Genomic DNA, 18,177 nt, shown 5'->3' with positions numbered 1-18,177 from the left:
CATGTTCATGCTTTGCTTTCTCCAGCACCAGGATGCAAAGGTCTTTGACAGTGTTCAGGCACTGGAGGTTTCTGCAGGGGACTTTGGCAGTCCTAAGTGCCTCCTCTGCTTCCCATCAGCAAAGAGGCAGGAGGAACAAGGGAGGCTTATGTGTGTGAGTTAATGTGGTGTGGTTTGTACCTTCTTACCACCGTGAGAGGGCTGAGGTCCTGTGCCATCACTCGCTTAACAGCATGGTGGAGGAGCCTGTGGTCAGCATACGTAAGCTACAGGAAGCTTCTCTTCGAATGTGGGTTGGGGGACACTCCTGGGACTGCTCCATTTGAATAGAGGCATTTGAACAGAGGCATTTGTCCACCAGCCTTGTCTTCTGCCTGAGGGGCTACACCACCATCCCCCCATCTCCCTGGGCTCCCTGCCTGTGCCACAACCCCTAGCTGGAGAGGTACAAGGGCACCAGCACAGGCTCCAGGGAGCAGCCACAAAAGGGGAATGAAGCCACCCGTTGTAAGTGGGAGCCTGAAGCAAGGGCAGCTGTTGAGTCAGCCAGCACACGCTGCTTCAGTCGACCTGTTTACTGCGTAAATATACGGGGAGAAAACCTTGTGTATGGAAGCTACAGAAAAAGCCTATTTTTGCTATAAATATATTATGTTTGACATGGATGTGTGTTTTATTTCTGCCCAATGTTGGGAAGGGGATCCAAATTTGCATGGTTGCTGTGAAGGTAGGACAGCAATGCCTGGCTGACCACAGCCCTGAGATGACCCAAGTGCCAGGAAACCAAACATGCTCAGCCATGCTGGGGTCATGCACTGACAGCTCTGGTTCATGGCCAGCAGCTGGTCACTGAGGCTACACCTATCCTGTTCAGCTCAGCTGTGTCCTCTTGCCATGCTCAGATAAGCAACTGCTGGAGCTTTGCATGTTTGATAGGACAAAAGGGAAGAAGGGGCTGTGGCATTCCAGCAAGGAGGAGTGGAGTGTGCCAGAGGAAGGAGCTGGCAGGTATCTGGTTACTGGTGGCCAAGGTGTGGGTGCTGCTTCTGCAGCTGAAGAAGCATTTTTCTCACGCTCCCAAGCACTCAGTGAGCAAGGCCAGGAACCAAGACCAACTTACTCCTGGTCCATACTGCTGGTGCCTTCCCTCTGCTGAGGCCAGGCCAGCTTGTACTGGGCCAAGCTAGTGCCTGGGCAGTAAAATGCCAGGACAACTGGTGCTGGGTAGTACCAGCTGAGTCAGTACTGGTGCTGGAACAAGTGACACCAATGCAAAGATGACTAGTGCTGGGACAGCTGCTGCTGGGCTTGGCTAGACAGTGCTGGGACTGACTGCTATACTATCACTTAGCCACAGTGAGGGCTGGGCAGGGATCAGGCAGCTGGGTGTACTGCTCACTGTCAGGGTTAACCACAGCAGCCTAGCTGCTTGCCAGTCTCCCTGCTGTCCCTGCAACAGCAGCTGTAACCCCTGCAGGGCTGGGATGGGTCACAGCAGCCAGTTCCCCACAGGGCTCACTGCTCCTGAAGCCAGCAGCACTGGGCAGCCTGGGGCTGGCTCCCAGCCTGCTGCCAGCATGGCTCTGGCTGGGGGTGAGGGACTGTTTGTCCCAGGTGATGTGAGGCTGGCTCCCTTTTACCTCGTCTCTACACCTGCACTAAGGGCTGGCCTTGCAGGGGCTGGGGCAGCTGCCACACACTCCAGCTCACAAATACCAGCCATACTAGTAAGATGAAGGGCTCCATGCTCTCTCAGCCCTGACCAGAAACAAGCAGAGCTGCTGGCAAGGCCAGGAGAGACTGCAGGCAGTCACAAACAGCATGCCACAAGTCTGGCAATTTTAACGCTTGAGTCTCTGTCCTGTTGGCCCCCACATCCTTCATGTGCTTGGGCCAGAATATTCCTCCCTATTGCTCTATGGCTGGAAGAACTGCCAGAGTATAGACTGGCTCACCTCTACAGGAACCTTCCAGGATATCCTGCACATGGGAGTTGGGACACCAGCTGTACCGGGAATTACCGAGGGGAGGATGCAGGCACATGCCCAAAGCAGTAACTGAGTTTCTTGCAAAGCCTGTAGCAGAAAGAAGTGCTGGCAGGTGCAGCCAGGACTGCTTTTGTAACAGCTGAGCCATTCCCAAGATGCATGGTGGGAGGAATGGTGTGCTCTAGCCCATGGACAACACCAAGTCACACTGCAGCAATGGTACTGCCACAGCTCCTACAACTCACCCCTTCAAAGTCATGCCTCTGACTGCTGCTCTTACCAGAGCTGTGAAGGGGAAGTAATAGCACATGAGGTGAGGACAGCTCGAAGAAGGCAGTGTGCACCCATCTCCCTCTGCCCCAGCTCCACCACAAAGAACACATGCAGTAGGGCAGTAGCCTTCCCCACTGTGCTTCCACACATGGGCACATCACTGGTGGCACACAGGTCTTCATCAGCCAGCAGGGGCTGGAGGCAAAGCAGGACTCTGGCCAGAAACCCAGCTGAGCAGAAAAGTTGCTTTTGCACTGGCTTCATGTACTGCTGTTCCGCAGGCAACTACCCACAGGCTGAAATACTTGTGACAAACTGGGAGAGCTACAAAGTCTCCAAGACTGCAAGAAAGGTGCAAACACGATGCCTTGAACCCACAGAACACAGCAGGACTGCTGAAGACAGCGTCACACTCATCAAAAGCAACCCTGAGCTAAGGAATTCCCATTTTGCTCTCCTTGGCAGTGTTTAAATGGCACAGGCCAATGCTCAAAGAAGTATAAGAAGTGTTAATGGCTACTGGGAAAATGCATGGTCCCCTGCTGTGCAGCAAGTTTTGAACACATCCACTTTGATCCAATCAACTCCAAAATCTTTGGCATTTTGTGTCTCCAACAGCACCCATCATTATGTGCCTCCAAGAAGCCCTAAGTACCAAGGAACAGATGAGGGGCAGACAGCTCCCCTAAGGATCTCCTTCTAATTCCCCATTTTTGTAAATTGCTGCAGGACCCTTAAGAGCCCCTTAGAGTTATACAGTTATTTGCATTAACTGTAGCAAAGAATAGAATTAAAAAATAATATACTGAGTATCCAAGGCTTTGAAAGAAAATTTTCTGGCTGTACACACATTGTGCAATTTCACAAATGAGCCTTTACCCTCAGCAGTGTTATAACATCCCCAATTTGCCCTCCATGTATCTAACCTGGCCAGTGGAATCCTCGGTTTACACTCCTTCCGTCCTTACTCTCATCTCCTTACCTGTCACCACTGCTGCTGACGCACAAAGATATTTGAATGTAGCTATACAAAACAGAGTCATCCTCAGCACTCAGGTCTAGAAAGGCAAGAAATGAAGGGACTAAAACAACTCTAGACTAGTCCTGCAGGATTTAAAACTCCCCAGGGTCAGTTTTAGGGCTTGGCACTCCCTGGATCTCGATGTACTTGTTGCAAGTTGCAACAAGGGGCTCTATATACTGCAGAGCACACCAGAGACTTTGTGGGTGGTCACACTGCATCCCTTATGCCTCTGGCCAACTAAGGGGCATTTCACTGATGGGGGGGGCATAACAGGTGAGAATGGCAGAGGAAAGAAGACAAGGGCAAGGAAAAATAGCTGGCCCTTGCCATGAGAACAGAACAAACTGTATGAGACACAGAACAGAGGATTACAGGTTTTTATTTTTCAAACATTCCCCCCTAGTCTAGCACATTCTACAGTCTTGCTAGCACAGATGGTAACAAAGCCTGTAATGGTTCAGAAGTTACACTGCTACAGAGAGCAATCAAAAGCAGAGGTTTATCTTCTAAAAAAAAAATTATTGTGAGAAATGGGTGAAAGAGTGCACAGGGGATGTGGTGGAAACTATGTCAGGTAGTGGTGCCTGCCCTGTGTGCAGCAGACATCTGTGCTAGCAATGCAGAAGCCTTCCCTGGGATCACACCAGGTGAAGACTCCACTGTGCTGGAAGCACCATTTCACAGAACCACCCCCACTGCCCTATGAAGGTGGCTCCTTCAGGAGAAGTAACCTATCTTCTATGTAGCCAAACCTCTCAAGACACCCTGGGGAACCCCACACCACCAGTCCCACACCACTGCCCTTCTGAAAACCAAGGACTCTGTTTTTGTGTCCCTGAACATCCCCTTCTACCACACACCATAACACTGCCTTAGCCAAAGAACCATAAATGCAACACTGTCAGCTCTTACACCTTCAGCTTCTGCTGCCTCTTCTCCCTGCTTTACACCACAGTATTAGGAGTGATTTTGATTCCATCATACTACTTTCCATCAGCTACAGACACATCAGGGTGCAGGGAAAGACAGACAGGCTAGTGAAGAGAGGGGATCCCTTCTCTGAAGGTCAAGCAAGTGTGGTGATGGGTTAGCACATGCTCCAAGCTGTCACATGGACAGATCTTTCAGGCTTCAAAGTCACCTCTTGTTTGCTTTCCCCCACATTAATTAGAACATGTTTTTCATTGGACATGCACCTGAGGCAAGCCCTAAGCTATTCCCTGTTCATGCTCATGTCCCAAAGTTGATTAATTTGCTTTGTTTTTTGTTTTTGTTTTTTTTTTAAATAATGGATCCAAACTTTCACATTTTGGTGACAGTCCAGGTCACCACTCCCAAGGCACTCCTACCCATGGCACCAGACACAGGTTACTCAATCCTGGAGCAAGGCTAGCCCTGAAGCATTTGAATGTGTCTATAAATAAGCAGCTAAGTAAGAAAATTAACAAATTATTATCTACATAAAAGCTTTCTAGGCATTTCCTTTGGAAAAGCTGATTAGTGCTACTTGCTTCTATTATGACTCTTGTTTATGAATACACCCAGGCTCTGGAATGCTTCATTCCTCTCATCAGGATGATCTGACTGCTCTTTTAAAAGCAGTACAGGATAGGGCTAACATGGTTTTAGACACACCAGCAAGGAAAATTAAGGGTTCCTGGAAGCTTTCATTTTTCCAAGCTCTCACATGAAGCTGGAAGTACATGCTTGGAAGTAAAATATACTTAAATTATAAAAAAAATTCAAGCAATTTGCCAAACCCAAGTGTAAATAAAAGAAACAAGTCTGCCTCCTACTAAGCTCCAAGGGCTTAGTTACCTGAACCCTTTGTGGCCCTGAGCTGCATGGTGGCTTCAATGCAGTGTTAAGATGGCATTTGATCCTCTGAAGATGGAGGAACTTGTTGCCTGAGCTCAGTGAGGACAAGGAACACAGCATAAAGTAATGCTTCATGCCAAGAGTCTCCTACCCACTCCTCTCAGCAGCATCACTTCCCCATCTCACTGGCCCCTTGCCTTCTCATGCCACTCACAGCTGCTCTCAAAATCTCAGCCCAATCCTTCATTAGAGCAAAAACTAGCACAAAGTATGGGGCCTGTGGTGCTAATGCAGCATAAAGAGCCACCAAGACATTATCTGGGCTCCAGCAGCAGCAGCAGCAAATACTTTGGGCAAGAATACAAAAAATTGGACAAGTATTGAGCAACCCCTGGCCAGGTATAGCCTTTCTGCAAGCAGCAGTTTAGGAACTTCAGAGTCTCCTTGACCTATGAGGAAGTAACCCAGGCTAAAAAAGCTCAAGGTTTATGAAAATGAAGTGTCTGTAGAACTCCCAAATTCTCTGCATCCCTGCCCTCTGTGCCCACAACACAAGCTATCCTGCTAAACATACAAAAAAAAAAAAAAGAAGATAAATTGCTTGTTTGAGCCTGCAACATTACATTCATGGTTTATTGAGTACTCCATGAGTTTTCTGAACACCATTCTCAGCACTTGTGCACTCTCAAGATTCTTCAACCACTGACAGCTCCTGCTGTGTTGAGGAGACAAAAAGCACCTGTACAAACTACTGCAAGGCAGAAATGTCACTTACAGGAACTTGGTACAGCAGGACTCCAGCCAGAGGTACTCCTATCTCCAGTGCTGCCTCCAGAAGTATGGCCCAGGAATATGGGGAAAACAAAACAGGTATGCACTCTATTCCTTACTCACGGGACAGGGTCATTTCTGAATTCACACTGTAGAGCACTAACCATGAGCCCTGGTGTTGCACCTCCTTCAGCAGGATCAAGGACATGAACCAGCTGAGACATGTCAGATGTCCCTGGGGTGCTACCTGAGTGCTCAGGGCCAGGCTCTCTGCAGACACAGACCAGGCCAGCTCCCCGCTGCTGTCACACTCACGGGACACTTTGTAACAGTCTGAAGACAGCACCTCTTTGCCACAGACCAACCCAGCCAGAAACAGCTCACCATGGATTTCTGGTCTGAAGCACTGGTTACTGTCTTTTTTATTGCTTTGGGTTCCGTTTTCATGGGAAATGAGCCAGAGACTCACATTTAACATGACCACACATACTGGTGTCTTGTCCTTTGATATTTGGCTGTGAATCATGGGCAGCCATTCAACTTGCTCTCTACATTGTTGGCTCAAGTTCCCTTCAGGATCCAAGCTAACAAGGTGGCATATTATGTACCAAATAACATAAACCTCTCCAGTCTGTTCACTGCAGCTCAGAATGGCTGATTATTATATGTGGCACGTGCCATCAGGTGTTGTGAAAGGGTATCTATGCACTTGTGTAATGAACTAACTCCAGTGAGAATGTTCATCCATGCCTCATGTGTGTAAACCCTGGGATCACAGCTTAGGAGCTGTCTTTCTGTTTATTTATTACAATGAGGTGTGGCCAGACATGTAGATTGTGGGTAAATTTGAAACATCACTGGGAGGTCTGCCATGAAGGCAGCCTTCAAAACAAAGGTTATCAAACTATTTAAAAGCTTTGATGGCATACCACGCTGTCGATAAGACTTTTGAAGACTCCTTGTTGGAGTAACCAGGCGATTTCTCCTGCTCCAATCTCCATTCAAATGAAAATGAAAACAGAGCAGACAAGCTGGTAACAGTGTGGCTCACTGTGCTGCATGATACAAACTTTCTGAACTGAAGCCACCTTCAAAAAGGACTGGAGAATCTTACTGCTAGACCAAGCCTACCAGAACACCATGAAAGCACCACATCTCCCACAGACCCTGCCACTGCAAGCATCAGAACAGTGACAGGAACATGCCACTGAATTTATCTTTTGACCCCTAATTTCTGTCTTGCAAATCTTTTGACCCCTAATTTCTGTCTTGCAAGAGGACAGAGACAGAGCAGGATCCCAGGTGGACCCCTGAGGGTGAGCCTCCAGGCTTCAAGTTCCCCAGCAGTACCAGAAGCTTCAGCAAGAAAACAAAAACCCTCAGAAACCAAAGTGAGCTACCAAATACAACAGGTCATGCCCTCCATTAGAGCTACACAAAGTGCCAGCAGATCTAGCATGATCCAGTCCACACCACCTCCTTAGCAGACTAGGGAATCTGTCCTGTCGATCAGCTGCAGGCCAGCTACTTACAGGATTAGCTGAGAACGAGCGCTGTTAATGATTAGCATTCTCTCCATTGTGCTCTTGGCCTGGCAGGACTGCCCAGCCTGAACAGCTGTGGCCGAATGCCCTGCCAGGCACCTTCCCTCTGCCTCTTCTGGGGAGAGCAGCCATTCCCCAGTTATGCTGCGGTGTCCTTCCCTTCCCTTTCCAACATTTTCAGCTTCTTGGCCCAAAATGCCTTAGGCCTGCCCCCTCCCATACTGTAGTGTTATCTGGTATGAAGGGGACAGATGCAGCAAATGTGTTTTGTTTCTTTTTATCCAATAATCTCGTTTTTCAATTAAAATATATAATATATATATTTAAAAAGGTTTAGAAAAGCTTCTATGTAATTTGAACCTACTTTTACATATAGATTACAATAATGTACAACTCTTCCCCACAGTGGTTTGAAACCACAGGGACCTGCCAATTCCTTCCCCTCAATCATATACATCATCAAACATCAAATGTGTTTGTTCCTAATACAGCTCTGAAAAAGAGTCTGTCACTGTTGCCTTTGCAGACGGAGAGATGTGTAATAGGGACACACATTACATTGGCTTCATATTCACTGTAGAAAGTTCCCAGATTAGTAAAAAAATATTTCATCTATAGAAAATGCCCTTCTGAAAAGCAACCAGGGCTCTGTTAAGGCCACACCCAGGCTTTCCATTTTGCTGCTGTAGCAAGACAGATCAAAAACAAACCCAAAACAATGTTTTTATGTCCCAGAAAGCAGCTACTAGCACCTGTGCTTATTTTACAGCAGCCTGGTGTATCAGGAAAGTGCTGAGAACAGCATAGAGACTTCTCAAAACATGCTTCTGATTCAATGGGGCTCAGTTGGCACAGTGAAAAACTCAGTGTCCTCCTGTTCCACCCAGGGGGACAATGGGAAGCCTTCTATACCATGATAACCACCCTTCCCTGCAGAATGATGATGGACGCTCCAGTGATGGGCACACTGAAACCAACCCCTGAAACAGCACACCCTTCTCCCACAGGGCTGCTAACAACAAGCTCCCACCAATTCCTCTGCAAAGTCTGTGGGATACCAAGTGCACATCTGGTGGCTTAATCAGAAAGTCCAACTACTTTGCCCCATGAGGCAAGCCAAGCGAGAGCAGAGCTAGCCCTCCACCAGTCCGAGGCACTGGGAGACTTTCTGCCATAGCAGAGAGAGGACAGCCAGTGAGAGATTCCTCCAGCCAAACCCAACTCATCACACAGGAAAACACTATTGCCTGGCACAGAGTCTTCTGGCCGAGGTTTTTACCAGGGCTCCTCTTTGGACATGGGTTTCTCCAGATGGTCCAAGGCAGGGTCAGGTTTGTAGGAAGAGCCATGGCACATAACAGGATTACTATTTTTGAACTCTTCCTGTTGCAGCCAGGTGCAGGTTGCCCCTTCTTCCCAGATGGGCAGCCCCTTCTGCCCAAGGCATGATGTGCAGGGAAACTGAATCCAACATGCTCCATTCTCTTCTCTGCTGGGGTGGGAAGTGAAGTCAGAACCCAATGTTCAAAACCTGAAGGACACTAGGAAGAAGAAAAATAAGAGTGACTGGTTAGAGCACTGCTTCAGTGGGAATCCTGGATGCATAGATAAGGAGTTAATTACTACCAATCTGCCCCTACAGAACAAACAGACCGCAAGAGACCTTGATCAACAGAGTCAAATGGAGGATGCAATTGCTCAGCTCCAAGCTTCAGAGTATGACTGAGACAGAAGGACAGAAAGGTCAACAGTAAGTATTACTCCTGTAAGCTGACAGCACCAACAAGGCTCTGCAAGATAAGGAAGTTTAAAGAAGGACTTGGCTACCACCAGAGGCATTGCAGGAAAGCAGCAAGGAAGATGAAAATTACTCTTCACCTTAAACAACCACAAGTATCAACTGGCAGGGAAAAGACTGAAAAACAGACACTTAAAAATCACACACAAACTGTTTATGCTCACCCACATAAAGAAATCCTGTCTCTACCTTCCAAAGAATTAAACATTTTTAGATATCTTAATCCCCCAAAAGTCTGAAGGTCTCTTCTCAGGTCTTCTGCCTCACCTCAATAAAGCTGTCACAACTCATTCAAACAAGACTTGGAATAAGTCTAAGCAGACTTAGGCCACTGACATAAAACCACTACTGTAGATATACAATCTACTTTGAAAGGCAAAACAGTGAGATAAATGTAGGGCATCCCATCAGCTACATTCAGTAACAGTGAGCATGAAATAAACCTGTGAAAAGGAAAAAAAAAAAAGACTACAAGAGGGAATAAGCCCTGAACAAGGAAAGTCAGTAAGTTAAAACAGAAGCCAGAGCAACAGGCTGGTTTTGGAAATTGCAAGCTTATGAGGATTTTATTTATGTTCTGTCAGACAAAATCCAATGTTTGGAGCAAAGGGAATTCGACAGAGTAAGAAAAGCATGAATCCAGAACAAACTGGGCAAGGGATAAAGAGTTTTCCAGACTGAGAAGCTATAGGGAGTCTACCTGAACAACTAACAATAATTAACTAATATCCAAAAGATACTCCAAAAGAGTAGATGGATTTTACATTCACCAATGAAACAAAAACAATAGCACTTTACAAAAAAGGCAGCTCTATTTCTATGCTGACTGTCTTCCTCTGTGGCTAACAGCTCACTTTGTGGGTGCTGCATCACTGGTGGGCAGAAACAAAGTTTCAGTGTTTGATATCTAATCCCCATGCAAAGATACACAGGCAGGGTTCAAACAGACTCCTGGTGAAGCTGTGGACAAGTCTTTGGCATTTAACTTGCAAGAAGAGGATAAAATCATGGGAGCTTTGAGCACCAAAGGTAACACCAACTAGCTCCTATCTTTTTGAGTGCTGCAGATAAGACTAAGTACTCTTTCCTGAAGATATCCTCTTGTCTACAAAGAGAAATATTTCACCAGTTCACTTTCATTCTGGCTGCTCAAATCAGAACATGATCACTGTAATTAACTGACAAACAGTTTTTGCTCAGCATTACACCCATAACTGACCCAGGAGGCCACGAGTTAAGCCCACAGTAACTACTCAGAACAGCTTTATGTTAGTGATCACTTAAGAATAGCTTTTGCCAGTGTGAATTTAACACAGAGAAAAACACAGGATAAGAGAAAGGATACAAAAGGAAAAATGCTACACCAGGACAATATATAGCTTTCCCTGAAAAGTGATTTCCAAACAGGGATCCTAGGAACTCACTGCAGTAAGGGAGAACTGACAGAGTCTTGACCTCCTCACAGACACTGATGCCTGCAGCTCTCTTCATTTTGTAACTCATTAATTTGAGAAAACATTCTGCCTTCTCCCAGGAACACTCCTATTTCTCTCCACATGCTCCCCCGCTCCCTCTTTGCTAGAAACCTGATCCATCTCTCTGTCTGGGCAGTCTTTTACACAATATTTGCTCTCCTTTGGGGAAAATCTCCCCCTCATCCCACTCCATGGACTCCAGCATACAGGCAAAACAGAAAAGCTTTGTAAAACTCAGAAAAGGCAAACATAATCTAAGGACAGAATAAAAGGCTTGAAGCAAAGCTCACTGACAGGGTGTGGCCTCTCCTCCTGGGGCAGCACTGCTGTGACCAGAGCACCGAGAGGCACGTGGGAGCTACGCTTTCTGCTCAAACACAATGTGGTTCAAAACTTGCTCCAGATCTCACTCCTTCATGTCCAGCACATTTTCCAGAAAGTATAACCTCAACTGCATGTGTGGAACAAAGAAAATCCAGGGGTTTTGACATCAGTACCTCCTCTGTTTTGATTAAGCAATGCACACAGAATACAATATGGAACAAGAACATAACTGTGCTTTTAAGAGCTCCTGTTCTCCCACTTAAGCACTTGATTATATCCATATCTTCAACAGTACTAGACCCTACCTTTTGATAAATAATTCCTCAGCTTCTCTGCTTTACACTCTTAAAAAATAATCTATACCTGGTACGCTGTAAAAAGAGGTCTTGTCTATCTGGCCTGGGAGTGGAGGACAGCTTGCATATGTTCTGTGAAAAATATTTCACCCCTGTAAAGTCCACAAATATAATGGCCTGCCCTAGCATGGCATAAAAAGGAAAAAGGAAACCCTAACAAACAAACAAACCCCACAAGACAAAAGCTCAGAACAGTGGAAACACTGCTCAAAAAGCCACAGCCTCTGTCACTAACTTGCAAACAGTCCTAACAGAAGGATACCATAGTTTTGTCAACCAGATTTGTCTTTGAATATCTTCAAGTGAAATACAGAAACTCAATTTCGATTTCGATTTAAGACACTCAGTAATTCAGCAAATGCATAGCTAACAGACATCACTATAAAAAGCCCCGTAAGGAAACAGAAAAGCTTAACTGATCACCCTCTCCCTACAATAAAGAGATGTGTTAGGTACAAACAGAAGAACACTACTAAGAAATGACATCCTAAGCAGTGGGATGTGACTTGGAATAAGAGGGAGTTAAGCTGTGTTTAAAACCTCAATATATATAGTGGTGCATCAATATGTTCACACAGTTTAAGTAACACCAGCTCAAATGACAGCATTTTACTCTGTCTAGACCCAAGACACTTATAGAAAATGGCTGCACTAACAGAGGTCACCTGGTCCAAATCACCTCCAAGTTACTCAGATGCCTAGGAAAGAGTATTAAGGTCAAATAGACAATAATTTCTGTACCCACGATTTTGAAGCTTAAGGGCTTCCCACCACTGAAGCAATATCTGCAGTTTGCCCTTACTTCTGCCTGCTCAGCTGGACAGTATTAGCAGCTGAATTTGCAACACTGACAAATACCATATCTGCCTCCTAAAAAGGAAATATTCTTGGCAAGGCTTCCGCTTTCCAACTAATGTCCAGCCTATGCTCCAGTCTGTCCACTTTCCATCAGCTAACAGAGTTCCAAGTATGAAGCAGGCCTTCAGCTCCAGTTCCCCAATTCTTCTCCTGCCTCTAGTTTAAGTGTTTCAAATCAGGGTGTTACAGCCACAAAAAATAAGATATTTTTAAGTCTTGTTGTCATATATACTATTTGCCAAAATGACACTATTTGTGCAAATATGATAAATTGTTGAAGAGGCAGCTTTGCTGTGCATGGGATAGCACTAACACATCCTTCCACCTCCATCCAAGCTGCAGACTCCTGTTTTCTATTCTAATAATGGGAAGCAATTCAGTAGTTAATGCTGGTGAGCCAGCTTACCTGACTTAACAGATACTCCCCCAGGTAAGGGCAAGGCAGAAGGTGTGATAAGAGTGACTGTGACCTCTAAACACAGACCAAAACAGTCATGACACAGATGTGCTTTGCTACTACACACAGTAGAGAACTCTGCAGGGATAATAATAACCTGGACAGAAACACAGTATGTGCTTGGCTCACTTCAACCATTCTGTACATATTGGTGGATGTCTTTATTTATGGAATCAGCACATGCTCTCGTGTCAACTGTACTCTGTAGGCACTGCCTGATGTCCTGTGATGGAGTCATCTTGGGTGACAGGAGACAACAGGAGTTTCATTCAGGTTGCTGTTCTATTTCATAAAGGAGCTGACTACCTGGCAAGTTAAATTTCACCTACCTTTAAACAGCCTTTTCTCCTACTAAAAGGGAACATGACTCTTCCAAAAGCTTTTTACTATGCTTTCAAAGAGGTTCCTTTAACTGCTGCAGAGTTGGGCACAGGAACCATCCTAGATAGAGCTGTTTCCACGATTGAGCTGTAGCATTTTACACAACTACACCTACCTTTTTGTGCTCCTGAAGTTAACTTGGTACCCAGGTATGGTTGGAGGCCTGTGAGGTGCTGGGATAGGTGGGAGTAGGCAGAATAGGTTCAAAATTGAAGTCCAGTCCTCCATCCATGAGTTCACTGTTGATTATGTAATCCATATCACATTCAAGGTTTTCCATGTACATGTCAATGTCCAGGTCAGTGGGCAGCCTGTCCTGGTTCAATCCCAAGGGAGCAGGGCTGGCAGATGAAAGGAGCACTGGACTGCCCAGCTGGACTGACTGGGCAGTTGTTGCAGAAACTGGAGCCTTCAAACTGGTGATGCTGGCAGTGTTTTGAGGAGATGTCACTATGGGAAGTGTTGATGGCAAAACACTGGCACCAACTGGTTCTGCCTGCTGCTCTGCAGGCTTTCCTCGTGGATTGCCTGAGCTCATCTTACTCTGGGCAGCTTGTCCACCCAGAAGCAGAAGAGTTCGGCTGCTCATCCTGTTACCAGTCTGTGGGAGAACTGGATCCACCTGAGTCATCATAACATCCCTTGGAGGCGGAGAGCTGGGTGTCAGAAGAGCTTCCAAGGTCTGAGGGGTAGAGAAATGGCCAACAGAACTTTGCAGTGAAATATCAACAGGGTTAAAGAGGGAGTTGCCAAAAGTCTGACCAGCTGCATTTGGGCTCTGCAAGGAAAAGCTGGAATCTCTCTGGATCTGACCACTCGAGGCAGATTGCTGGGTAGATAGCACAGATGAGCTGGGAGACATCAAATTTAACCCATCGATGAGCTCAAGCTCCTCAGTCACAGTTGGTGGAACATTACTGGATGCACTGGAGTACACGAGAGAAGGAAGCAGCTCCTCATCATGGAGGTCATCCTGCTCTGTCAGGATAGGAGAAAGCCTGGCACTAATGGTGCTTGCATTGGAGCTGGTTCGAGGCCGGAAGGTGTTCCACACATCAGAGTCCTCGTTGCTTCTTGAGGACGGGCTCCCAGGCCACTTGGGAAATTGGGAGCCAGGACTGTCAGCAGAGGATTCTGGTGCAGACTGGAGAGGAGGCTTCTTCCTGGATGCTTTACCTCTGACTTTTGCAAGTTTGCTGCTGTTGTCCATGGAGGCAGCTCTTCTCCTTGGTGCTTTTCCACTTTTGCCACCCTCAGGATTGAGCATCCACCAAGAGCTCTTCCCTGTGGCTTCATTATGGACTTTAATAAACTTGCTGTGCAGGGACAGATTATGTCGAATAGAGTTCTGGGGAAAAAAAAAAAAAAAATAAAACCACAAAATGTGAGAACCTGACAGTTGACACATCTCCCACTTAGAAACCTCACAAGCTTAAACACATTCAGTCAGTATCTGGAGAAGAAAGTTATAACAAAAAGCTATACATAAAAATCTGCTATTTCTGTCTGAACATGCTTTGCAGCACTAGCAAGCAGTGCCATGTTTCACTGCAGTACCAAGGGTGAAGCTACCATGACAACTAGCAGCTTTCAGCTAGCAAAATATTAACACAAAAGAACTTTTAAGACCATACAGAATCTGCAAAAAATTAGGCAGAGCAAGTAAACAAGTTCTCAAATACAACCTTCGATTTCAATATGAGCCTACCTGAATGTGAGCTATTGCTGTTCCTACCCCTTTGTGAATCCCTTTACCCAACATAAGCCTGGCCAATTTTTTTAATGTTTACATAGCCAGTTTTCAGTCAGATTCAAGCAGAGCATAACAGTGAATCCAACAGACCGGGTAAAGAGAAATGGCAAAATGCTTCTATTCAGTGCACCCATTAACATCTCCACCCCAAAACTGAAGAAACGAGAGAAACTTTAAGGAACAAGAGTCCTAGAATCCTGGAGACTGCCAGGCTCACTCTGCAAGGAGGCTGTGAGCTTTCCTTGGTGCATGTTCCTGACAGGGTAAGATGTTCAGTGGATACTGCACTCCCACACAGTACATGCCAGTTTTAGCCTCTCCCATCTTTCTGCTGGGTAAGACACACATTCCTTGCCTCTCCCAGCTCCCTCCTTTTGGTTTAGCTTTGCTGAAAACTGCAAGCTAACATGTCTGTACACCATCATCAAACTTAACTTTTGTCCTGCAACTGATAAACTCACCAGTGTTTTAGAATCAGGAAGGAACAATCTCATTGTTTGAAAAGATCCTCCATAAACTCCTCTTGAGGCCTGTGCATTTATTTGATATCTGCACTTAATTTGTTCAGATGGCCAAATTACAGATCATTAAAAGGTGCTACACTGGAAACATAATAAGGGTCTGAGCACAACATCTTTTTCATATAAACTAAAAGATATATAACAACTTTCAGCTTTCAAGCATACTCTCTTAATTCTGAACAAATTAACAGTGCTTTTATCATCTTTTTCCACCAACTCTCAACACAGTTCTTTCCTGTCTGCTGCTTTCCCTCTCCCCACCCTTTTCCTCTCAGAAAAGTCCTCCCCATGCTAATTTTGGCCACCTCACCAAAAGTACTATCCTAGAAAAAAGTAGACGCAGATAGATAAACAATACAGGCAAAGTGCAAAGTTTTAATGGAGATTGAAGAAGATCTGAGAATCATCCTGGCTTAGCTTTTATTTTAACCTTTGGCTGTTGAGGATTTGGAGAAGACTGGTTGCTTGCCGCAAGTGGAATCAAAGAATACACATGTTCTTAACTGGAGAATGACTGCAGAGCCAGAGCCTGATGGAACATGTGCAAGTCAACGCTCTCACACAGTTTTATTATTTGAGCTGTTCGCAGTAATAGCTGTACAATAGTCCTGCCTGGCATCTTCTCTAAACAAAGCTTTCCTTTCCTTCAAGTGTTGAAACAAGTATTTCAGACTGGTGCACTGTCTCCTGCAAGGCTGCTGCTTTCATTTCCAAAGAATCCTACCCCCTTTCCCAGGTAAATGCACATAACTTTGAATGCACACCGCTGCAGCAATAAGAACCACTAAGTTGTCACTAATTCTTCATTTATTCTCCTGAAAGCAGACTGTGAGTTCATGATGGCAACTTGGGTATTATAAGAGACAATTTGTGTAACTAATTTCTGGCTGAAAAGCAGCTTGAAATAAGACATCTTGGAATAAGAATAGGATTCACATGAGCACAATGAAGCCTGGCACCTTCTATGAAAGAGTCTCAAAGTGATTTTACATGTTACTGCTGAACTAACATAATGGCTAAGCTGTAGAAACAGATAATTGCTGTACCACTCCTTCCTTCCTCATCTTCAAACTCTCATCCTTCCGTAACACAAGTATCTGTGACCTTAGAAGCCAGTTCAGAGAGCAAACCAAACTGAAAAGCAGCTTTATCCTTCTTTGGAAACTGATTTTCCTGCCTCTTTTACCTGTTTTTTGAACTACCTCACTGTCAAGCACTGAAAACTAAAGAAGAGAACAGAACATGTAGTTGTAGGCAGGGGAAAAAACCTGAGTATTTCTTCCAACAGGGTTAACTTATTTAAACTGCAATGCCTACATTATCGTTTTTGCACCTCTCCTGCAGACTGTGGGAGGTAGCTGAGCACTGCACTGCAGCACCCAAGCCCTACCTCACCTGCAGGACCCAGCTTTGCCTGCAGGCTTGAGCCCAGAGTGTCCCAAACTCCAACTGAATGCACACACCCACCAGCCTGGGTGCTGCAGGATAGCACCAGAATGCACCTGAGAGTGACTCAATACACCTAACACATGGAGGACACCCTTAAATCTCACTGAGAAAGCCAGGGACAGATCAATTATGCTAAAATAATCACAGAACTGCAAGTCAGACCTGAAAGAAGAGGAAATGACAGAGTTCAGTCACCTGGGCAACCCTGACATATTTCCTTTCTTGATGTTAAGCAACCCACACCAGAAAACATACAGATGACATTTTTAGATGCTCAACTTCAGCAGTGTAGGAGGTTCCCAGCTGGTCTAAGCATCTGCAAAACACACAAGGTCTTGGCTCTGTAACTCTATGATCATAAAGAAGCATGACCTGAAGGAAGAGATGAAGGCAGGAATCCTTCAAATCCTTAGGAAGATCTTCAGCCACTAGTTCAGGGAGATTATTGCTATTTATTTAGGTATCTTTTAGTGGTACTTATGGCTGCATGTTAAGCATAGCCATAAAAAAAATGCCAGTCTGTGTCTCTAAATCCATCACAGATCAAAGCTGATTCCTGCCAACCACACTGAGACAAAACCAGTCTGAAATTAAGGACAGATAGTATGCAAAAAAATCAAGTTTGTCTAGAGACATTTATTGTACACTGAAGGGTGGACCATTCCCTAGGTCATAACCACTGTGTCTTCAAACTAGGACATACAGACTGGCCACAGAAGTGTGGCTAGCAGCTTATGCAAACTATTCCCTTAATCTTGGATACCAGAACATTAAGTCTTCTTCTTTGATAAAATCTCCTAGCCACAGTTAAAGGACAGAACACTTCTCACCATCAAATCAGGCCTGCCCTTACACCAACATTAGTGCTGCTGTGGATCCTGCCCAGCACCAAACAGTGCTTTAGTCTCATGGTCAGGGAATTAGCCACAGGAGCTGGTAGCACAACCAAGCCATTCTCCTGCCCAGTCAGCTTCATGGGCAACTGCCACAGACACCATGGAAAATGCTCACGTGAAGTGAATGCAGAAGACTGAAGGCCAGTGACAACCTTTCCAGGGAACTATACAGCTTTGAAGGTACAGCTGAGGTTCCCTATCATAAAACTGAAGTTTACAGGAGCAGAAGGAGAATCTTGTGCCCTGCCCAGCAGAGCTTTTCCATACAACAGCGGTGCATGGCCTGTGCTGTGCTAGCAGAGCACTCAGGACCAAGCACAATGCTCAGAAAGACAAGACACAGCAGCTATCCTTCCAGAAGATGTAGTGGCTTCTTTCTTTTCCTGGCCATTCTCCCAAGAAACATCAAGTTTAAACTACAAACCACAGAGGATCAGATTTTTTTAACAAAATGTCTCTCTAAAGGATGAGTGACAAAAAAAAAAAAAAGC

The 18,177-nt window shown here is 45.5% G+C and overlaps 1 protein-coding gene across 1 annotated transcript in view; it reads right to left on the bottom strand.

Moving 5' to 3' along the window:
• Positions 1-3,647: 3,647 nt before the first annotated feature.
• Positions 3,648-18,177, bottom strand: part of FOXO4 (forkhead box O4) — a 22,770-nt gene continuing 8,240 nt past the window's right edge. The window contains exons 2-3 of the mRNA XM_015626440.3: positions 13,183-14,415; positions 3,648-8,959 (exon numbers count right to left, since the gene is read on the bottom strand). Coding sequence (XP_015481926.2) covers positions 13,201-14,415 — 1,215 coding nt within the window. The 3' untranslated portion in view covers positions 3,648-8,959; positions 13,183-13,200. The remainder of the gene's footprint in view (positions 8,960-13,182; positions 14,416-18,177) is intronic.

The sequence above is a fragment of the Parus major genome, chromosome 4A (genome assembly GCF_001522545.3).
Source record: "Parus major isolate Abel chromosome 4A, Parus_major1.1, whole genome shotgun sequence".
NCBI classification, from domain to species: Eukaryota; Metazoa; Chordata; class Aves; order Passeriformes; family Paridae; genus Parus; species Parus major.
Note: the sequence above shows the minus strand (reverse complement) of the source record. Positions and strands in the feature narration are given on the sequence as shown.